General features: G+C 33.0%; 1 protein-coding gene across 1 annotated transcript in view; it reads right to left on the bottom strand.

Moving 5' to 3' along the window:
- Window positions 1-18,520, bottom strand: part of LOC126746628 (chromodomain-helicase-DNA-binding protein Mi-2 homolog) — a 175,347-nt gene that overhangs the window by 33,899 nt on the left and 122,928 nt on the right. The window contains exons 25-28 of the mRNA XM_050454957.1: window positions 16,855-16,988; window positions 9,469-9,760; window positions 9,258-9,416; window positions 1,323-1,522 (exon numbers count right to left, since the gene is read on the bottom strand). Of these exons, the coding sequence (XP_050310914.1) occupies window positions 1,323-1,522; window positions 9,258-9,416; window positions 9,469-9,760; window positions 16,855-16,988 (785 nt within the window). The remainder of the gene's footprint in view (window positions 1-1,322; window positions 1,523-9,257; window positions 9,417-9,468; window positions 9,761-16,854; window positions 16,989-18,520) is intronic.

Genomic DNA, 18,520 nt, shown 5'->3' with positions numbered 1-18,520 from the left:
ATATTCAGTCTCATATTCCTGACCTGACTAATAACAGTATTCACATGCTCAACAGCGCTAAATAGATCAAAATCCACAGTCTGGAGAATTCTGCATAACGGTAGAGTAAAAGCAAATAAAGTGGACGCTGTTAACATACTGATAATAAACTCACTGGTCATAATAGCTCGAAGGAACTGCAAAGCTTTTGAAGAAATTTCGATGTCTCTTACTTGTTTTAGTTCTTCTAATGTTTCAATAATGGGTTTAAAAACTTCAGTAAACCTTATTAGCCCATCATGATTTTCCACCCACCGAGTTTCACACATGGATGTTAACTTACTCCATTTACTATTTGGAACATGTTCTTTAATTTTATTTTTTAATATCTCAGTGCGCATAGCTGATATTTTTATAAAATTTGCAATAGATTTTATTGTTGCAATACAATTTCTGATACTCTGAACCTTACAGGAATGGGCAAGAGCTAAATTTAAAGAATGAGCACTACAGTGCACATATATTGCTGCTGGATATTTTTCTCTAATTATAGCCTGAACACCTTTAAAACTTTAAAAAGTAAATTAAAAAAAAAGAGTTATAGTTACCAGTCGTTTCAATTTTATTTTACGTTATAAGATTTTCGGGGAGGGGGGGGGGGTTTGAACCCCCAAAACCCCCCCTAGATACGGCCTGTCCCCCAATATGATATTGACATTTTTCTCAATGATTTTTGCTTGAAATTTTTGTCTTTTAATAGAAACTGAATATCTGGATTTCTAGTGGCTAAAATATAACTATTGATATAATAATAAATGGACCAATTTTGGATGTTCATCGGAGAAACAGTGCTCTCTGGGGTGGGAGTTCTGGGGTTTATAGAATATAGTTTGTATCTGTTGCTCTGAACTTTAAAGTAATGATAGTCTTGTCAAGGGTTAGTTTGTAATTTAAGTGTAAATTACGTTTAGTATAATAAATGTTTGTAAAGCTTATTGGTTACTTTCTTACAGTAGATCTGATGGTGCCTAGTACGGGCGAAACACGTGTAATCCTTTGACCTCATATTAATAAAATAAATATGAGCCCTGTAACTTGGAGTTTAATTTATTACTATTTAATTTAGCAGATATTTATAACTCGATATAGCAGAATTATTCGCAGGGCGGAATAAAAACACCCTATATAACAAAATGAATTAGCTAAAGATTAAAAATTCTTTAAAAGACGCGAACAAGTCTATTTTCTTCACCTTTTCCATAATTGAGCTTATGAGATTTTCTATATCTAACATTTATTAAATAATGACGTAAGACCAAATAAAATAAAACCACTTAGCTTACCTTCCATATCCATGAGTAACAATACCAGCGAGTAACCAATAATCGTGGCGACGGTGCCAAATTTCGTACTCTCTACCGGGCGTGGCAGCTTTTTCTTCGTTAAGCCACAACGTGTGCAACTCTGTAAAACCGCCGTCTGCGATATTGAACATAAACTTCCTCTTATCCGGCGTTTCGATTTCCTTTTTAATTTCTTTTGGCTAAAAACGTAAGGGGCAATAAATTTTATGTTAACAAAAAGCATTTTTTCAAGTGAACAGAAACCCTTTTCACGAGTCTCATCAATCATGAGAATATTGAAAGTTATAGTTTTTTTACAGTTTTCATTTGAAAGCTTCAATAGAAAAAAATTAATATAATTTAAATAAAGTGGCAGGTCAATTTATACAGGGTGATTCAAAAGTAAGCGGCATCCTTTCAGAGGCGTAATCCTTGTATGAAAATAAGGCAAAAAGTTCATATAATATGGGTCCGAAATTGCTTCCTAAGGGAGCTACGCCCCTTTAAATAGGACCCCTTGAAGACAATTTTTTCTCTATAACCTTAAAACCCTTTAGAATTAAATTTTGAAAATTGGTGTACTGCATAAACATTTCGTTGTGAATAAGATTCTAAATTCAAATTTTTTAAATTTTTTTCAGGTGCGTCACATGCGGGGGTTGGTAAGGGTAAAACATCCCTTTTTCTTTTACTCTTTAGGTTATTGTGATTTTGTTTGAAAATTATAAAATTTTAGAGTCTTATACGTAAAAAAGGTACTCTTAGTTCAATTCGATAGAGCGTATCATTTACGAGAAAATCGACTTTGAAAATTTTCTGATTGCGTATGTTTAATACATAATAAAATTACTGGATACGCATTTAAAACGAAGTTGGCGATTGTTTTTTGGTTTTTGGCATTTAAATGACTGATAAATGTCTTTTTAAAATACAATTTACTTTGTCAAAGTAAAATTAGTTTCATGGAGTGTTTTACAAATTACTATTTATTATTAATAAGAAGGGCATTCATTGCCTTTGTTGAGTTTGGTACTTTGTGTTTCTAAGTTTAAAAAAGCAAACATGGATTTTACGTATCAAGAACAAGCTGATATTCACATTATGTTTGGAAGAGCATTTGGTAATTGTGTTGAAGCAAGACAATTGTATCATGAGGCATTTCCTAATCGACGAGTGCCACACCGTACGGTTTTCGCAAGAGTAGATCGTAATTTAAAGGAAACAGGTAAATTCAAAAATGTGAGTAATATCGCATAATATCTACTTAAATTTTTCTTAAGGAACATTTCAAAGACAGGAAGTTGTTGGGCGACCAAGAAATGCCAGAACCCTAGCATTAGAAGAACGCGTGCTAGATCGTATTGAAGAAGATCCATCTTTGAGCACTCGCATCATCGCAAATCAAGAAGGGTCCTGTCAGTCAACCGTATGGAGAATTTTGCACGATATGTTACTCTACCCTTATCATATTCAACGGGTTCAGACTTTGGAAGAGCGAGATTTCCTTCCTCGTGTACACTTCTGTAATTGGCTAGAAGAAAACCGCGTTGCTTTTGAAAATTTTGAGAAGAAAATTTTATTTACTGACGAGGCCGGCTTCACAAGAAACGGAATTATCAAATTTCCACAACAACCACCTATGGACGGATGAGAATCCCCATGCTACGGTACAGAAGGCACATCAGCAGCAGTTTAGTTTAAATGTGTGGGCGGGAATAATCGATGGGCATTTAAAAGGACCTGTATTTATGCCGCAACGACTTAATGGACAAATTTACACAATTTTTTTACAGAATGAATTACCACAAATATTAGAAAATCTACCACTTCAATTACGAGCACAAATGTGGTTTATGCACGATGGTGCTCCCCCACATTTTAGCATTCTCGCTAGAGAACATTTAAGTAATGCCTATCAAAACCGCTGCATAGGTCGTGGGGGTCCAGTGCCATGGCCACCACGGTCTCCTGACCTAAACCCCCTTGATTTTTATTTATGGGGACACCTAAAACAACTAGTTTATTCCCGCCCTATACCCAATATTGATGTTCTCAGGCAAAGAATAGAGGAAGGATTTCAGACAATTAAAAACAATCCAAGAATTCTACCACGTGTGCACCATAATCTAATAAAAAGATTAAGAGCTTGCCGTGACGCGAATGGTAATAATTTTGAACACTTTCTATAAATTGTTGAATAAAATGTGAGTAAAAAGTGTCTTTTTTGTCGATCGTAATGCGAATTAATTTTCATCAATAAACATAGGCAATCAGAACATTTTCAAAGTAGCTTATCTCGTAAATGGTACGCTCTATCGAATTGAACTAAGAGTACCTTTTTTACGTATAAGACTCTAAAATTTTATAATTTTCAAACAAAATCACAATAACCTAAAGAGTAAAAGAAAAAGGGATGTTTTTACCCTTACCAACCCCCGCATATGACGCACCTAAATAAAATTTAAAAAATTTGAATTTAGAATCTTATTCACAACGAAATGTTTATGCAGTACACCAATTTTCAAAATTTAATTCTAAAGGGTTTTAAAGTTATAGAGAAAAAATTGTCTTCAAGGGGTCCTATTCAAAGGGGCGTAGCTCCCTTAGGAAGCAATTTCGGACCCATATTAATATGAACTTTTTGCCTTATTTTCATACAAGGATTACGCCCCTGTAACCGTAACCGCTGCCCTAGTAACCGACAAAATTGAGGCAACTTTTGATTATTTTGTTCAGAAAAGGCAAACTTTAATAAATTGAAGCCACGACTATTTAGAGAGAGAAAACACCTTTAAAAAGAAATATAAATACACAATATTTAACGTTTATTAATTAGAGTTTTTATGTAAATATATGAACTTATCTCAAAAAACTTAGTAAGAGCGCCACAAAATTGGAACAACTTTGGTATTTTTACAAAATAAAAGCACAAATTCAATCAAATAAATTATTGATAACACATCATCAATCAGTAATTGTGCTGCATTTCTGATATTTTTGGGTTGAATTCGATTTTCCACAATTTTTCTATCGGATTCAGATCCGGTGACTGAGGAGGTCACTTCAAAGCTTTAATGTTGTTTTCCGTAAACTATTGCTTTACAATTTTGGCGGTATGTTTAGGATCGGCGTCATTATGGAACATGAATTGTAACGGCATTTCCCATTCTGCATAGGGCAGCATAACATTTTCGAGGAGGCTTCGATACTCGAATTGGTCCATTTTCCCGCAAATTTTATATAATGGCTCCATATGATATGCAGAAAAGCAACCCCACACCATTATATTACCTCATCCATGCTTTACTGCCGGGTTAACATATTAATACATACATTACACAAAAGACTACATACTAATACATTAACATATTAGTATGTAGTCTTTTGTCTTCTGGTCGATGTATCCATCCCACACCATCGTTACCGAAAATGCAAAATTTTGATTCGTCAGAAAACAACACTTTTCTCCAGCCTTTGGCAGTCCAGTTACGATGAAAAGGTAAAAAGTAACCTACTGTCCCTATTTTTTTTTGAAAGCAAAGTTTAGAATTGTTTCAAATAGAATTGTTCTTGAGGACACGCTAACACCTTTCAGATTGGCCAACATTTGTGGAGCTGACATTTTAGGATCACTTTGACTTATCCTCTTTATACGCCGGTCTAGTTTCTTAGAGGTTTTTCTGTAGCGGCCACCTCTTTTAAGGTTTATTACATTACGAATTCGATATTTCTTAATAGTTTTTGAAACGACATCTTTTTCCGACAGAAAATTGCTTTGAGAGACACCTGCTATATACGCATTTCTAATGCGTTCTTTTAGATCAATTAAATAATTAATTCCACGAGGCATACTTAAATAAGAAGGAATGTGAATATTACACTTTCACTCTTAACAAAATACTAATAATATTACATTTTTGGAAAAGTTGCTTCAATTTTGTCCGAAAAAATTATCAGCATATTTTGGAATGTTGAAATTATTTACGAAGATAAACGATTCGATGGTCAAACTAAATATAAACACATTACTATACAGGGTGTTACTTAAAGCAATGTCATAATTTAAAAGGGACATTCCTGGAACGATTTTAAGTCAAAAAGTTCATATAAACATCCTCATCTTTTTATGCATAAAATGCATCTTTAAAAATTATGGAAATAAATCAAGTTAGCTTTGCTCGTTGATAGCAACTGTTTTTTTGTTGTTGACATTAAAGATTATTTTTGATTGTGTTAAGTTTGATTTTATTTTCAGTTTTTATTAGGTACATTTTTCAAATATTTATTTTCAAGCTATTTTTTACAAACTGGTGAACAAAAAGCAACAACAATTAAATACAATACATACATACATAATGTACAACAAATGTTGGAAATGACCACCTCTTGCCTCTATGCAGGCTTCTGCTCTTCTTCTCATAGAATCACGAACTCTTTCGAAAATTCCAGGCGTTTTTCGTATAGTTTCACATCCGTCAATAATTCTATTTCTTCTAATGTCACAATGGGCTTGGAAAATTTAAAAAAATATATATATATTTTCCCAAAAATAAATACAACATAAGTTTATAAGAACAATGACGTTTATTTCAAGTTGTTAGGGTAAGTATTTGCAAAGTTATAAGGCTGCTAGTCTGGGGTTTTTTATACCTCCCGAGATTCCGTCCCAATTACGCGCTACGTCATAGACGCCGACGCGACGCGACGGTGTATTATAGAGCGCTCGCTAGCCAGCCAGCCACAGCCTAGTGCCCAGGCGTTATTTTGATAGGGTGGTTTTGTTTGTTGACATTTTGACTTTTAACTTTTATTATTGACGTATTTTGCTTGTTGACTAATTACAGTGGAACAGGGATTTGTTCGTGGTCAGTCAGACAACTTACCCATTATATAAACGTATATTTTAAAACTATAAATTCTATTCATAAATAATTAAAAATAAACTTTTACTTTGACACCCTGTTTTTCAAAAACTAAGCATTTTTATTAGACAAGGAAAATGAGTGGACCTGTAATCACGCACCTGAAACGAGCTGCTTGCCACCAAATCTGCAAAAATGTCATCTGGCAATTATTTTTCGTACGAAATTTAAATCAAAACACTGAACATCCCACTTTGATGTAATATCCAAAAAGTATAGATTTAACCAAAAATTTTACTTAAAAAAAACCAAGAATCTCTTAAAATACACTCAAAAACAAGTAAGCGTGTCACCATAATGCGAGAAAAATTCGGCTCACTTCGTTAACATTGTAAATATAGGCTAATACCGGTCCAACCATTTTCCTTGAATATATGAACTACATATGAACTTATTAAAATACAATACAATATTTATAACAGGTATGTGGAGCAGACATTTTGAAAAACACAAACAACAGCAAAAACATGCATAATAATATTAACAAAGCAGCGTGCGCGGTCGACATGCTAGCGTCGGTCGTCGCGTCCACTTGGGCGCCTGTGACGTATCATCCCGGCCGCGCTGGTACAAGGAAAAAATTAAACATGGCGTATTTATTCGAACTTTGAAAATTAATTGTGAAGTAACTATAAATGCTAGAGAACTTAAATAAAAGCTAAATTTAAGTTGGAGCCTGCTCTTTTTTACTAAAAAATAATCGAATTATCGTTTCCAAGCTCATTGGTGTCTGATAAACCAATGTTTTTAGGTGTCCCAACAAAAAAAAATCTAGGCTATTTAAGTCAGGTGATCTAGGTGGCCAAAACTGTGGTCCTCCACGGCCTATCCATTTATTTCGGTAGACTCTATTTAAATGCTCACGAGAAAATATGCTAAAGTGGGCTGGAGCACCATCATGCATAAACCAAAGTTGTTGCCGTAACTGAAGAGGAACATCTTCAAAAAGCAAAGGCAAATCATTTTGGAGAAAATTACAATAATTCTGTCCGTTAAGGCGTCCTGGTAAAAAAGATGGTCCAATTAAACGATCGGATACGATACCGATCCAAACGTTTATTGAAAATTGTTCCCGAAAATGTGTCTCTGTAATCGCATGAGGGTTTTCTTGAGCCCAGTAATGATTGTTATGGAAATTGATTATTGCATTTCTGGAGAAATTAGCTTCGTCCGTAAACAAGATGTTCGCACCAAATTGAGGATTTTGTGTTACTTTTTGGAGATACCATCTACAAAATTGCGTACGCGGTTCATAATCTCTAAGAAGCAATGCCTGAACCCTTTGTATGTGAAAAGGATATAACAAAGAATCCCTTAAAATTTCCCATAACGTCTTGTAGCAGATGTTCAATATCATGCCAATTTTTCGTGTACTTGTGGTCGGATCCTCTTCGACTGCATGTAGGACAGTCTCTTCAACTGCCGGTGTCCTAACTGTACGGGGCCTTCCCTCGGCAAAATTAGCCTTAAAACTCCCAGATTCAGCCAGACGACGATGAATGTTTATAAATATTCTTCTATCTGGGACAGCGCGATTAGGATACCTTTCTTGATACAAACGCCGTGCCTCCATAGTATTACCATTGGCTAGTGTTGTAAAAATCCGGATTAATTCAATATCCGGAAAATATTGATTCGGATGAATTGAAAATTCGGTTTTTTCATCCGGATTAATTCATCCGCTCGATGTCTCGCCCGTTCGGCAAATTATGCCATGTTTTGGCCTTCGGGCTCGATGCTCGACCGTCCGATAAACGTTTTTTATAGCTGTTTTTCGAATATAAGGTATGCATTATGCAACCCATTAGACATTTCGTTTTTACGGATTTCTACATGATGTTAAAACTAAAATAGCTAATTATGTATGTAATAAATCAAGTGTATTTTAAACGATGCAAAATATCAATACAAAAATGCTTTGTTTACAAAAAAACTTCTGAAGGTCAGGCGACCCTTAAAAAGTTTGGGCGTTCTCGTATTGTCTCTTATGTTTCTAAATGAGTACAATAAGGATAGATAAAGCAATATTTACACAAGGCCCCGCGACGATATTGCCGATTGCCGGGTTATTTGTCCGGACGATTTAATTCGAATTCTCTTAGCCGGTGGAACGTGGAACTTCGTGAGCCTCGTACAAGCTTTTATTTCATTGTCGGTCGAACGGGCGGCGTGTATCCGGACGATTTAGATATCCGGATTGATTCGGAATAATTTGATATTCGGATTGAACGGACGATTCATCCGGACTCTTCGCATCACTACCATTGGCAAGTCCATAAAGGAAATGCATTTGCGTCATTTCCAAATTAGAATAATCTACCATTTTTTAAATAGTACAATTCACGTTTTAAAATCCAAAGGGTACTAAAAACAAACTATCAAGAATAATCACTAACGCAAGTGTCACAATGTTTAAAACAACAAAAAACAATTTCTGGCAACGAGCAAAGCTAACTTGATTTATTTCCATAATTTTTAAAGATGCATTTTATGCATAAAAGACGTTTTTTTAATTAACGATTACACCCAAACGGTAAGATTTACGGCAAACGTCATGGCGGAATGTTTTGTTTATAATTGATTGATAATTAAGATAAAATCATAATTTTTTCAGTCAATGGCGTAGTATTTTTTTTGAAAAATTGTATTAAAAATTCATCATAGGTACGCCACTGGTTGCTAAAAAAAAGTAGGTGAACATCTAAAAAATGTGTTTTTATGCCTTAATATCCTATAAAATTCAGTTCAATATTTTAAACCGTATTTGAAAAATTTATTAAAAACGAAAAAAAAAAAAACTTTAACACCCTGTATCTTAAAAACTAGGCATTTTAGGACCCATGTTTATATGAACTTTTCGACTTAAAATCGGTCCCTTTTAAATTATGACATACCTTTAAGTAACACCCTGTATATGGATCAACTAATAGGTTTTTAAAAGTTGCTTCAATTTTGTCCGATACTGTATATCTTATGATATTAGTGTCTTGATGTTAAAAATCTCAGTCCTTACCTTGTCATCTTCAATGACCATGACTTCATCATCCTTTTCTTTCTTAATTGTTGCCTTTTCATCTTCCTTCTTTTCATCTTCCGTCTTGGTTTCTTCTTCAGAAATTTCTTCTTTTGACTCCTCTTTAATTTCGACGGCTTTTTCTGACGATTTGGACTCCTTAAAGAACCCATGACAATATCTATTAATTTTACAAAAAACCCTTACTTACTTCACTTGATTCTTCCTTTTTCACTTCTGACACCTCCATTTTGTCACCATCAGATTTTACTTCATCTTTGGGTTCGTCTTTTGGTTCTTTTACTGTCTCTCCTTTATCTTCCGAAGTTTTGCTCGATGCATCTTCGGCAGTTTTTTCCTTTTCCTCTTCTTTAACTTCAGTTTTAAGTTCAAGTTTACTTTCGCTCTCTTTAGTATCGTCACTTTCCGGTTTGTCCTTATCTGATGTCTCTCCTGAGGCGTTTGGCGCTGGACTCGGAGCAGCACTGGTAGCGGGTGTTGCACTGTCAAAAAGAAAACTCTAATTTGGTATATTTTTCTTTTACTTTGTTTCCTTTTTTTTATATTTATTCTTAGTGATGTAAAAAGAGAATATTCTCAGTCAGGGAATTATCGCCGAGAGTTTTCTAAACTACCATTTATTTTTTTTGTTCTATTACTTCGCATTTACAGAAACCGAAATAAACATAAAAATGAGCGAAGAAAGAGGGCATATCGGACAAATTACTATGATTTAAAAAATACACATTCTTTGTACAACCGTATGTATATTGCTTTAGCCAATTCACCTAGTATATTTTTTTTTATCCCAGAAACTATTATTCCTTAAACTGAAACACCAATTTTCGCTCTGTCGATTGTAACGAGGTTCCAGATAATTTAAAAGTACTTACAAAGCTAAAGTTTAAAAGAAATTACTAAAGTTCTCTTGAAATTCATATAGAGATTAATTAAAATTATTTTTGTATAAAAAATTTATTTCTCGTTATTAAATAAGTTGTCAAGTTTAGTTTAGATTAAGAACGGATGCTAAGTTTCAACTTCGTCCGTTTGTAATAATTTTAATTATAATAGCAGTTATTATTATTATTTGCAAACAAAAAAAACTTAAAAAAAAAGTTTAAATTAAATTTAAAAGTTTAAATAAAAAACTTTCTGAAAACTTTTTTTTACTTTTAAAAATTAAAAAATATTAAGGTAAACTATGTTCTTCTATACTCTATTTCAGAAGTGTATAGAGCAATAAACTGGGGAATTCCGTTCTGTTTGGCTACATTTCGTGGTAGTTCATAGGCGCAGGTACTTATAATATTTATGAATTTAATTTTCACGGATTAAATGCCTATATTTTGAAAAAGATTAAATACTAAATAAATACTTTTAATCCTTTTGTATAGGTACCTATCTTTTAACGCTTTGTAACATGCAAAAATGGGGTCAGGTAATATATACAGACTATAAATACTTTCATCTTTCCAAATCATATTTTAAACGTTAGTAGTCACTGCTACGCTGTAGTGTAATCACAATATTATTATCCCAATATTTAAAAAATGGAGGTATTCAGTCCAACGAAAAGATGTACTAAAAATTCTCCACTATCGCTGAGTGAAAAAGTTATTATTTTAAATGTACATGATTGCATAAAACACGATTACCCTAGTTTTACTGTGCAAGAAATTGTTGAAAAATGTTCTCGAATGAGTGGAATTGAAAAGTCCACCATTTTCAAATTGTTGCGGGAAAGAAAAGTATCAGGTCAAGTGGAATCTCCCAAGCAAAAGCCAGGACGACCTACAAAAGTCCTTGATGAAAATGCTAAATGTATAATTCGAAGAAAAGTTCACTCTTTTTATTTTAAAAAGGAAATACCCACCCTAGACAAAATTTTAATGGAGCTTGGCCGAGATGACAGTATTCCGTTGATAAGTAGAAAACTTTAAAAAATATGGATTTTGCCTGGGAAAAGCATAACCGCAAAGCACTTTTACTGAAGAGCGACGAAATTGTTTGTTGGAGACGACAATACTTGAGAAGTATCAAGCAGTACCGCAGGGAGCAAAAGAAAGTTTTTTATCTTGATGAGACGTGGATTAACGAAGGTTATATAGTCCAAAAAATGTGGCAAGACAAAAATATAACCAGTGCTCGCCAAGTTTTCATAGAAACCCTGTCTACGGGTATTAAAGTACCTTCGGGAAAAGGAAAAATACTTATAATCACACATATTGGAAGCGAAGAGGGATTTTTAAAAGAAGGTCTGCTAACCTTTGAGTCGACTCGCACAGGAGATTACCATGAAGACATGAACTCAGACGTTTTCGAGGACTATTTTGGTGAAATGATAAAATTTCTTCCGGCTAATTCGGTGGTGGTTATGGATAACGCAAGCTATCATTCACGGCGAATAGAGAAGACGCCAACTTCAAGTTGGAGAAAGCAAGAAATTATCGATTGGCTGACTGCAAAAGGTATTGCGTTTGAAGCAAATTTGATAAAAAAAGAACTGCTGGCAATAGCAAACTTACACAAAACTCGTTTCATGAAATACGCCGTGGAAGATATAGCCGAAAAATATAATATAACTGTACTGCGCTTACCGCCATATCATTGCGAACTAAATCCTATAGAACTGATATGGGCGCAGGTAAAAGGATTTGTAGCAAGACAAAACACGACTTTTAAAATGAAAGATGTTAAGCTACTGTTTGATCAAGCCATTACGGAAGCGACACCAGAGAATTGGCGAAAAGCAGTCCAGCATGTAATTAAGCAAGAGGACAAAATGTGGGATCTTGACAACCTCATCGATCAGACAGTCGATCCTTTAATTATAATGTCAAGAGGTGATGACAGTTCGTCAGATGACGAAGAAGACTACAATCTATTATAATTTAAAATTGTTATACACTGTTCAAAAAGTGCCAGATCCAAAAGTGACATTTTCAACTGTTTTACTCTACATATTATGTTCAATAAATTTGTGAAAAAAATATATTATTCCATTTAAACAAAAGTAACTTTCTAAAATAAAATAGCATTTAAGTCCATTAATTATAAGGTAAAAAACAAGTCCCAGTTGCACGCCTTTGGCGAACCGTTTTCAATGTTTATCAGTGGGTAACAATGGGCAAAACTCATAAATTGACCCAAAACCGGGTGGCACTACCTGCAATCAACGAAAAGAAAGAATTTTACATTGAAACTAATACCCAACTAAGGTAGTGGCATAAAATATTGGTGGATCACCAGGTACCACTTTTGCATACCTAATGAGGTTTTATTGCTCTACACACTTCTGAAATAGAGTATAACTTATCCTAAATATTTTATATATCAATCAACCCTCAAAATACAAATCTAGAGGCTTTAAATCCGCCGACCGTGGCACCCATCCACCTATTTAAACAACAATCAAATCCAATTAGTTATGCTCAAAAATTAATAAAATTATCGCAAACTTAACTCTAATAATATAAAGCGGTAAAAAAGGTCTGAATTTCTTTATATACAGGTATAGCGTTTTAATATTGCGGACTTTTATCTTGTGGCGTTTAATGTGGCAGGAAAATAAAAACTGCGAATTATGTAATTTAATTGGAAAAATAGGTGAATTTTAGAAAGACACTGATATATCTTAATGGCTTTCATGAACTTTGGGTGCACAGTTTTCCTTTAATATGTCAAATTGTATCGATATTAGCGGGTATAATGAAATTATAGGGAGGATAATGAAATATTCTATACTTTTCCTATTTTTTGATATGTAAATGCAACTAAGGCTTAAGTATCTTGGAGTATCGTAATAAAATTATGGTTGTCCTATGAGATGAAAAGAACTACGTAATAAAAATGCAATTTTAATAATTTAATGGAAAAAAAAATTAGTCAAGTTAAATCCGAGGAAACCAAGTTTTACTATTTCATTATATATTGATTCGCTCATGCATAAGCTTTGCATCGATATTATTAATATTTCTTATTTTTTATAAAATGAAAAGAACGAAATATTTTGAAATTTAAAACAAGGTGAAGTTTAGTTGATCAAGACACTGTAGAGCCCATCAACTTAAATTCAACTTAATTCAAAATAATTAATAATAATAATAATTAAAAATTAAAGTAATAAAGTTAAATAAAAAAATATAATACCACTTAACCTAAAAAATAGAACTGAGACAATACACATGAATCTCTCAATTGAGATCTAAAGAAATGTATGGTAGATTTTCTAGAAGTATGGATGATGCATCTATGAACAAGCATCACTCAGATGACTCAGATCCAGAAACTAAATATTATTGCCCGACAAGACCCAAGTTGTCAAAACAAAAAACTAAAGCAGGTGCATATTAAAAGAAAACGTATAAAATTACAGATGTAGAAAAATATTTCTAACTCTACCCCTAAAGTTCCACGGAAGAAATACTCTACTCAGTCTGTAGACAGTTTCAATGTGAAATTCCTATTTTAACCTGGGATCAATGGCAATTCCTAGGAATTTAGCACATTTATCTTGGATGTCTGTTATGTCTGAGGAAAAAAAAACATTTTTTGGGTTTTCTAAATATTTAGTAATAGCCGGTTCAACAGAAACCAGTGCTCAACAATATGTCCTGTTACTGTCAATTTCTCTTAACCTCCCCATTGGAACTCACCCATTAGCACGAGTGTCGCTTTTTCGCTTTGGCAGGAATCTTACAATTTTAGATAAAATCTCCGAATTCTAACGAGTGAGCGTTGAATTTGTAAGTCGAAGATAAATCCCACGAGTCACTAAGGTATTTACAGTCTTATTATTAATTGTTTTTGTGCTAATTTGGAAGAAGACACAGTAACTAAGTAGAGCAAAATTTGTTACATGAAAAACACTGTTGTTACTTCTCATAATTTTATGTATAATTTCATGATCTTTAATACCCTATTTCATCTTTAAATGTATTCCTATTATATTTCTCATTATTAAAAAATTAATTACTTTCCGATTATTCATTCTCGAGAATTTTCCATCACTGTTTATTCAATATTACCCCAACCCAACGCAATTAAATAATATCTTTATTTTAAAATGAACTCAAGCTTTTCAATATAGTTTTCAAAGTTCATTTTGTGAAAGTCGAAATGGTTTAAGGGGCTCAACCAGTGTGAAACTTTAAAAAAATATTTTTTTTGTTTTATATGTTTAAAAACCTGCAGCAGTTTTTTTTTTAAAGAGGGGGTGAATTATATTGGTCTGGAATTGCAGATTAGGTATGGTATTTATTGTTTGATAAATGTGAGATCGGTATTTTTTTCTCAAAACGCACTTTCACACCATATTAAGGTTATTTGTTAAACAAAAACTATGAACTAGGATAATTAGGAAGGACTGAAATAAAGTAAAAGACGCGTACCTACTATTATTTTTTAAATGTTGCAAGAACGCGTAAGATTTTAACTTCACTCCGTAATTTTGAAATTAAGAGGATCTATTTATGTTTTCGCGATTGTTTGTTTTGCCTCGCGAACTTTAGCCTCACTTATAAAATTAGTTACAGGCGTCCCTCGTTTTACGCGGCATATTTATACGAGGTTTCGCTTATACGCGTTTGCGCTTTTGACTCCAGTGATTTTTTTACGCGGTTCACTTATACGCGGTTGCTCCCCGCCTATCGTCTGCTTGTGCTTGTATACATCTGTTGGAATACGTACAGTCCAGTGTCTACTTTAACGATGAATGCAGTTAAAAATAAAAAAACTAAACGCAATAACGCCTAAAAGAAGCAAGAAGGTTTTAACGTTGAATTGAAAAAGGTGCAATTTTGAATGCTTTGGAGAAGAAAGAGCTTGTGGCATCGATTGCAAGAAAATATAAAATGAATGAGTCGTCTGTGCGTACTATCCGTCAAAATAAAGACAAAATTCGTTTATAAAATAGTTTACAATCTAATGCTCCTAAATGTGCAAAAGTGGCTGGGCATACGAGAAGTGGCCCTATTGAAAAAATGGAAAAAGCTTTCTATTCTATTTTGATCAAAATAAAAAGCGGGCACCTCTTAGTTCAGCTCTCATTAGCGATAAAGCGACACGCCTGTACGAGAATTTCGTAGATGATGAGCCACTGTCATCAAACATATATTCAAAAACATTTTTGGCTAGTAAAGGGTGGTTTGAAAGATTTAAAAGTCGTCATAGCCTATATAATCTTAAACTGCAAGGGGAAGCAGCTTCAGCAGATATTAATGCAGCAAGGGAATATCCTGGGTAACTTTTAAAAATCATTGAAGAAGAAGGTTAAACCTGAGCAGGTTTTTAAGGCGGACAAAACTGGCTTGTTTTGGAAAAAGATGCCAAACCGTACATCTTTATCAAAGAGGAGAAGACCGCACAGGGCTTTAAAGTAGCAAAGGATCGTCTCACACTTTTGCTTTGTTCAAATGCTTCTGGTGATTGTATGGTTAAGCTTTTATTAGCGTACAAGTCATTGAATCCCCGTGCTTTAAAAAACAAAGATAAAAATAAATTGCCTGTGTTTTGGCGTGCCAATGGCCATGCATGGGTAACGGGAGACATTTTCTTAGACTGGTTTGCGAACTGTTTTATATCTAAGGTTAAACGTTATTTGACGTCAACAAATCTTAAAATTAAGGTGTTATTACTCATGGATAATGCCCCTGGTCACCCAGCCGCCCGTTTACAGGAAATAAATCCCAATGTTCGAGTAGAACTTCTTCCACGAAACACCACATCAATCCTACAGCCTCTTGATCATGGGAATCATTGCCATCTACAAAGCTTATTACACGCGATGCACGTTCAAATGCTGTTAGAAAACTTGAAATGTCACCCTACAAAAACATTAAGCCAATGCTGGAAGGATACGCAATTGCAGATTGCCTACATAAAATTAAAGTATCGATTGGTGAACTTAAACAATCGACATTAAATGGCTGCTGGAAAAACCTATGGCCAGAAATTGTAAAGTCTCACGCAAAGGTGCCTGATATCAGAGATGAAATCAAAGAAATTGCTGATTTATGTAAATTGCAAATTTTTATTAAATAAATTGTAATTTTTCTGTAAATTGCAACCATAGATCTGTGAGATTATATCTAAAACAAGAAATGTGTTTGGCGATATCATTTTTTTTAATATCTTTTGCAAGTTAGAATGGTAAAAACTCACACTGTGCGATGGTGCCAACAAAAATTAAGTTAATAGACTTATAATTAATTGCAAGGTAAGTTAATAGCAAGCATTTTATTGAGTTCAAAGAATTTTTTTCATTAAACGCCTTAAATTTGTGCCGTTATTAAAAAGACAATATTAAAGCCTATTTTGAAATTCCTCACGAGTATTGACAAGGATTTGTCCGCTAATACCTCTACATGCCCGAGAAAGTTGGGTCTCTTAAATCATCAATATTAAAGAAAAAAGTCTAATGAGTTATATCTAGATTAACTTTTTTTAAGAAAGTTAATAAGGCAAATTCGTTTTAAAATAAAAGAACTATATGCTCATTTCGTTACAACAAACCAACCTAAAAGATTAGACATAAGATTTTCCATTTTAATTTTTCACAGTTTATCCAAAAAATCAAATAGAAATTTCTTAATACCTTGTGCTCGTTGTAGCGCTTTTTGGCGTATCAGCATCACCGCTACTGCTGCTCATTTTATTTTGATCTGCAATCGCCTTTTTGTAAAGCTCTGGCATACTGTAGTCTCCGTTTATGTGTTCAAACTCCTGAACCTAAAAGAAATATATATTCATAATTTAAGTTTAGGCATATAAAAATGAGATAAAACCAGGTCAAATATTATATAGAAATATGAATATAAAACAAGTCTATTTACCAGATCATTCTTGTATAATATTCTTATATACCTTTTAATTGAAAAAGTTTATGAAAAAATTTTATAGATTCATAAAACAAGTCTGAACTGCCAAGTAACATTTTCAACACGATTTATTATTTTTATTTAAGGTTGCTTTTATCGTGTGTTAGTTTGTTATTTCATAGCAGATATTCCCCATTCTTCTAAGTAAAAATTATATAAATTATTATGCTTATTATTAAGTTATAACTTCAAATAAAAATTTTATTGATTTATTTTTTGGAGTTTATAGACATATAAACTATCATAAACACCTTTTTGTGGTAATAACTACACTTAATTATCCTTTTATAGCTAATTAGAACTAATTATTGCTATGTTATTTCTTATTACTGTCAAATAAACCAATTTATTATTATTACGATATATTTAGCGACTGTAAAAAAAAAAGAATTAAAAAATAGGTTTAAAAAGGCAGTGAAGAGCAATAATGGGTAATTTTAAGATAATCATTCTGAGGAATTAAAAATTATTTTTACCGAAGGTAAAAAAGTAAGTTTTACCAAATTTGTGGTCTTTACGTGTGACGTGATTATTTTAAATCTCAAACCAAATGCTTATATTTTAACTCTATCTGAACAGATATAACAAAACAATTTTATTTCGATTCTATTGCTACTTTCTCCGTTTTACAAAATGGTGTTTTCAGATTTTCAAACCGACGTTTTGTATTCGAGCTGCCGGTTTTATTAAATACGACCCTGGATTTTTTCAGAATCAGCCTCTTATGTTATTAAACGTTATGTGTTCCACTCATTCAAAAAAATTATCTTAATGAATTTTTTCCATAAGAACTTATGTGCTTCAGAGAGAGACAGAAAAAAAAATATATTGTTTTATGCAGTGCTCATTTCAAAACGATCCATCCTTAATAACTTTCTAAAAAAAAAAAAAAAAAAAAAAAACGTCAAATTAGATATACAGGACGTTTAATTAAGCATTTACTGAAGTTTTGTCACCTCCAGCTAACCTCACTTTAATATGTCAAATGGGAACCCCCATCGTGTGATACATCATAGTAAGCAGCGTAAAATTCTCTATTCAACGGTACCAAAAAAAAATAAAATCGGTAAATGTGTAAGCAAATAGTTCGAAAGTGTCTAGAAATAATGAATATTTGTGTGAACTTTGACGTGTTTTTTTTTTTTTTTTTTTTTTTTTTTAAGAAAGTTATTAAGGGTGGGTCGTTTTGAAATGAAAGCACTGTATAATAAAACATTAATAATGAAAAGTTAAAAACGGACATCCCAAGAGGATAATAAGTACCATAATTAAAGTGGCATTTTTCAAATCCTAAACCCTACGATATGCCTTAGGCTTAAATATGGAAGCCGTGTCGATCCAGAAGAGAAACAAATTATCTTAAACCCTGTAGTTTTAAAACCA

Source organism: Anthonomus grandis, chromosome 17 (assembly GCF_022605725.1).
Source record: "Anthonomus grandis grandis chromosome 17, icAntGran1.3, whole genome shotgun sequence".
In the NCBI taxonomy this organism is placed as follows: Eukaryota; Metazoa; Arthropoda; class Insecta; order Coleoptera; family Curculionidae; genus Anthonomus; species Anthonomus grandis.
Note: the sequence above shows the minus strand (reverse complement) of the source record. Positions and strands in the feature narration are given on the sequence as shown.